We start from the raw sequence: 4,146 nt of genomic DNA on the forward strand, positions 1-4,146 counted from the left end.
CCAGTGCGCAGCATTCCCGAACGATAAAATACTAGAAAATTCGGCCCAGTATAGATCATCAGTATAGGAAGACTGGGCCAAATTTAGAATTGTAATGGACCGTTACCAACGGCAGCGACCCAAAACCGGCCCATCGTCCATCGATAAAATTTCCAACGGAAGCGGCCGACCACTGGATCGGATTAGTTCAGCGGCCCTCTCTCACTGCAGTCTCGGTCGGTGAGGGGGCCCACGTGTCATCAGCACACATGTCAACAGCTGACAGCCGAAGCCTCAAGTGGGGCCCAGTGTCAGGCGAGGCGACACGTATACGCGCGACCTTAGCGGTTAACCTCCCGGTAGCATCACCTCCAATCTTACTCCCTCCTCCTCCCCCACCACTGCCTCCGGCGATTTCCTCCTCCTCCCCCTTCTCGAAGCTTCTTCGCCCTCGCCGCCATGCGCCGCCCGTGGAAGCACCCGACGACGGCCAGGCACGGCACCGCCGACCTCTGCCTCCGCGAGGTCGGCCTCCTCCTCCCCCGCCGCTTCGCCCGCCGCGCGGCCGCCTCCGAGGTGCGTGCCCCTCCCCCCTCGATCTCTCTCTCTCTCTCTCCCCCTACCTCACGACGATTGGATCGGATCGGTAGCGAGGGCTAAAGGATCGGGGCGATCGGGATGGGGTTTGCGCGCTCGCCGGTTGCTGGATCGAGGCGTGATGAATCGTGTGCCTTTTGTGTTGTTGCGTGTTTGATGATGATGCTTGGGCGGGTGTTGGGTTAGCTAGGAATAGTGTTGGGGTAGGGCGGATGCGGATGCGGAGCGAGCACCGGTGATGGTGGGCGATGCGATTCGGTATCGGGGGATTCGGTTCGTTCTATACTGGTTGGGTTGATGCCGATTACTCGCTAGATTGGTCTCGCGAGCAAGCATGGTTGATGTCGATTACTCGTTAGATTGGTCTCGAGAGTATTTGGTTGCAGATGGTGGGAATGAATCTCTTAGCACAGGGCGTTTAGCCATCTACAACTTTCGATTGGCAACTTAATGGGTCTGGACTGAACAGCTTGATCTGAACTACCTGTTACCATGATCGTTAACTAATGGGCAGAATTAAAGAATAATGCTAATGTAATTGTTGGCATGTACAGGATCTTGTAATGCGCCTGCAGGTTCACAGGAAGCTCAACAGGCATACAGGCTGCGTGAACACGGTAGGCTTCAACGCGGATGGCGATACCCTCATATCGGGGTCCGATGACCAGATGGTGATGCTGTGGGACTGGGACACTGGTGCAATCAAATTACAGTTTCATTCAGGCCATAGCAACAATGTGTTCCAAGCCCGTTTCATGCCATACACGAACGATCAAACCATTGTCACTTGTGCTGCTGATGGAGAGGTTAATGGACGTATTGTGTTGTTTTGATGTTTTGATATAAATTACATTTTAGATATTTCAGATGTAATCATGTGTTACTGCAAACAGGTGAGACTTGCCAAGATAGGGGATGGTGGAGATGTACCTACTACATTGCTAGGCGATCATGATGGAAGGGCTCACAAGTTGGCCATTGAGCCTGGCAGTCCTTATATTTTCTATAGCTGCGGCGAAGATGGGCTTGTTCAACATGTAGGGAACCACGGACCCCCTCCCTCCTTCACAAATGCTCATTTTCAGCTTTGTATAAAATGCAAATGAATTTCTTACTGTATAACTAGCCACTTCCCTTCTTGTGCAGTTTGATTTGAGGACAAATACAGCCACAAAATTATTTCAGTGCAGAAACTCTTTGAGTAAATCAGGACACTCTTCCAATATTCATCTTAATGCAATCACAATAGATCCGAGGAATCCAAATCTTCTTGCAGTTGGAGGAAGCAATTGTTATGCTCGTGTTTATGACATCCGCAAATACAAATGGGATGGATCTTCTGATTACCCATCTGACTGCTACTGTCCACCACATCTTATTGGCAATAGATTTGTTGGAATAACAGGCTTAGCATTCTCTCACCAGAGTGAGTTGCTTATATCTTACAACAATGAGAATATTTATCTCTTCCCTAAAAATGGAGGACTGGGACCAGACCCAAAGTCATCTGTCAAGATTGAAGCCAACAAAGGGTCCAAATCAACAATAGTTTCATCTGGAGAAGATGTTGATCGACCTGCACCACTGATGTATGCTGGACATCGCAATTGTGAGACTGTCAAGGGAGTGACATTCATTGGGCCAAATCATGAATATGTCGCCAGTGGGTCAGACTGTGGGCGATTATTTATTTGGAGAAAGAAAGATGGGAAGTTTTTGCAGGCAATGGAGGGTGATGAATGTGTTGTAAACTGTATTGAGCCCCATCCGCACACTATGACAATTGCAAGCAGTGGAATCGATAATGACGTAAAGATATGGACTCCCACTGCCACTGAGCGAGCACCAGTGGTAAACATTGAGGAGGTACTATTGGAGCACCAGCTATCTCTGCTTGTCATCTCAACTTACATCAACATATTATGCATTTCTCTATCCTTTATGTTATATTATTTTGATAATTTGCCAATAAACAGTTGTGCTTTCCATATTGTGCGCTGAATAGGCACATAATGACCAGCTGTTTGCAAACAAAATCTAACTGTTACATTGTCTATAGGAACTAGGAAGCAGTTCCACATCAGTGCCTTCACCCCTCTTGACAATTCATCTATTGATCTTTTTTAGGACTGTTGATATTGACAACACCAATGACATTGAAAGTGTTCAATATTCATATCGATAAAAAAGAGTGAAAACACCAGTGTTATTGCACTGTAGTATCAAATTGAACTTCTCTATGATCATGTCTTTATTTTTTTTTCTCAATATGCTTTAGCCTTATTATTACGTTAATGCTGATGTTTCACATATTTTCTTTCTTCCAGTTGAAGCCTCGTAAAAGAAGAACAAAACTCTGGCACTTTTCTCTACCAGAGGAATTGATCTTTCATGTTCTGGCATCACGACGCAGACGGCAAGCAGCTGGAGATGATGATTCATCTGAGGATCTTGAGGACAGCACAGGATTGCTTAATCTTGTACTCCGAGCTGCGGAGAGAGACGTGCTATCTGATGAGGATGAAGAATCCTCCGAGGACTCTGGAGATTGTAGTCTCAACTGATCTATGGCTCAACCCTGGAAACATTGCTAAATTGTACATATACAGTGATGTTTTATCCTGTTTTCATGGACGTGTGTTTTTCAGTTAGCGGTGTATGAGTGCCAGATGTTCCTGATCTATCTCCATCATCTCCACTCCCGCCCATTGATCCAGTGAACATACTAGCACGTACAGAGAATTCAGATTCTCTTCAAGCATATGTCAAGTGTAAATAAGTTCACATAAATAAGCAGACATACAATACATAACCATGTCTATAACATCTGTTCAGTTAGTGAGCCTACTGCTGCAAAGCCAGCACAAGCTAGGCTGAAACCTTCGATACTGAAAAGGTGCAGTTTCAGAGTTTCTGATAGCAACCAGGTTGTGAGGCCAATGGGAGACCAATTTTTCCCACAGAAATCTTTGGCTAAGCTTTTGATTTTTTTTTTCACGAACGCGTAAAATAATTGCACGTTAACATATTAAAAGGAAAAGATATTTTGTTACACAACACAACCAGCCAAACCGGTTTATGCTAGGGGTTTATGCTAGGGAAAGGGAGAAATCGCAAAATAAAAAAACTGTAGCTGTAACTACGGCGGTTAAATGTAACTCCGATCAGCTTTTGATTAACCGAATTGCCCATATGCTCAGTTGCCCACCAACTATTTGATCAAGTAAATTGAAGTGGAAGGTAGCAGCGGATTGGTCAATAGGGATCGTTATGCGACAGGTTCTTCAATTATGCAAAGGCATAAATATTCAGTTGCCCGCGCCGCGACGAAGGCTACAAATATAACCAGCTGCGAATCATTACACGAGAGAAGGGACGCGCGCGGCGCCGTGAGAGCACGTAGGTAGAGTTTGAGTCTGATCATTGAGCTGAGCAGCCATGTGGAATCAAAATAATCCCCCATTGATTCCACATTTTGATCGAACCCCCTCCGTTGACCGAATTTGTTCGTTGCTCCTGTGATTTGTTTAGCGGGAGAAAAACTGCAATGTCAACCGATGTTTTACCGAA

The 4,146-nt window shown here is 45.8% G+C and overlaps 1 protein-coding gene across 1 annotated transcript; it reads left to right on the top strand.

Moving 5' to 3' along the window:
• Positions 1-346: 346 nt before the first annotated feature.
• On the top strand, positions 347-3,423 carry LOC127753125 (protein ALTERED SEED GERMINATION 2). The gene is made up of 5 exons (XM_052278598.1): positions 347-555; positions 1,131-1,382; positions 1,470-1,613; positions 1,723-2,442; positions 2,904-3,423. The coding sequence occupies exons 1-5, from the start codon at positions 439-441 to the stop codon at positions 3,138-3,140; spliced, it is 1,470 nt and encodes a 489-aa protein (XP_052134558.1). The 5' UTR covers positions 347-438; the 3' UTR covers positions 3,141-3,423.
• Positions 3,424-4,146: the final 723 nt, after the last annotated feature.

This window comes from Oryza glaberrima, chromosome 10 (genome assembly GCF_000147395.1).
Source record: "Oryza glaberrima chromosome 10, OglaRS2, whole genome shotgun sequence".
Lineage (NCBI taxonomy): Eukaryota > Viridiplantae > Streptophyta > Magnoliopsida > Poales > Poaceae > Oryza > Oryza glaberrima.

Coding starts and splice junctions, on each gene's coding strand:
- LOC127753125 (XM_052278598.1), top strand. CDS start 439: ATGCGCCGCCCGTGGAAGCACCCGACGACGGCCAGGCACGGCACCGCC. Junction 1,614..1,722: donor AAGATGGGCTTGTTCAACAT/GTAGGGAACCAC, acceptor CTTCTTGTGCAG/TTTGATTTGAGGACAAATAC. Junction 2,443..2,903: donor CAGTGGTAAACATTGAGGAG/GTACTATTGGAG, acceptor TCTTTCTTCCAG/TTGAAGCCTCGTAAAAGAAG.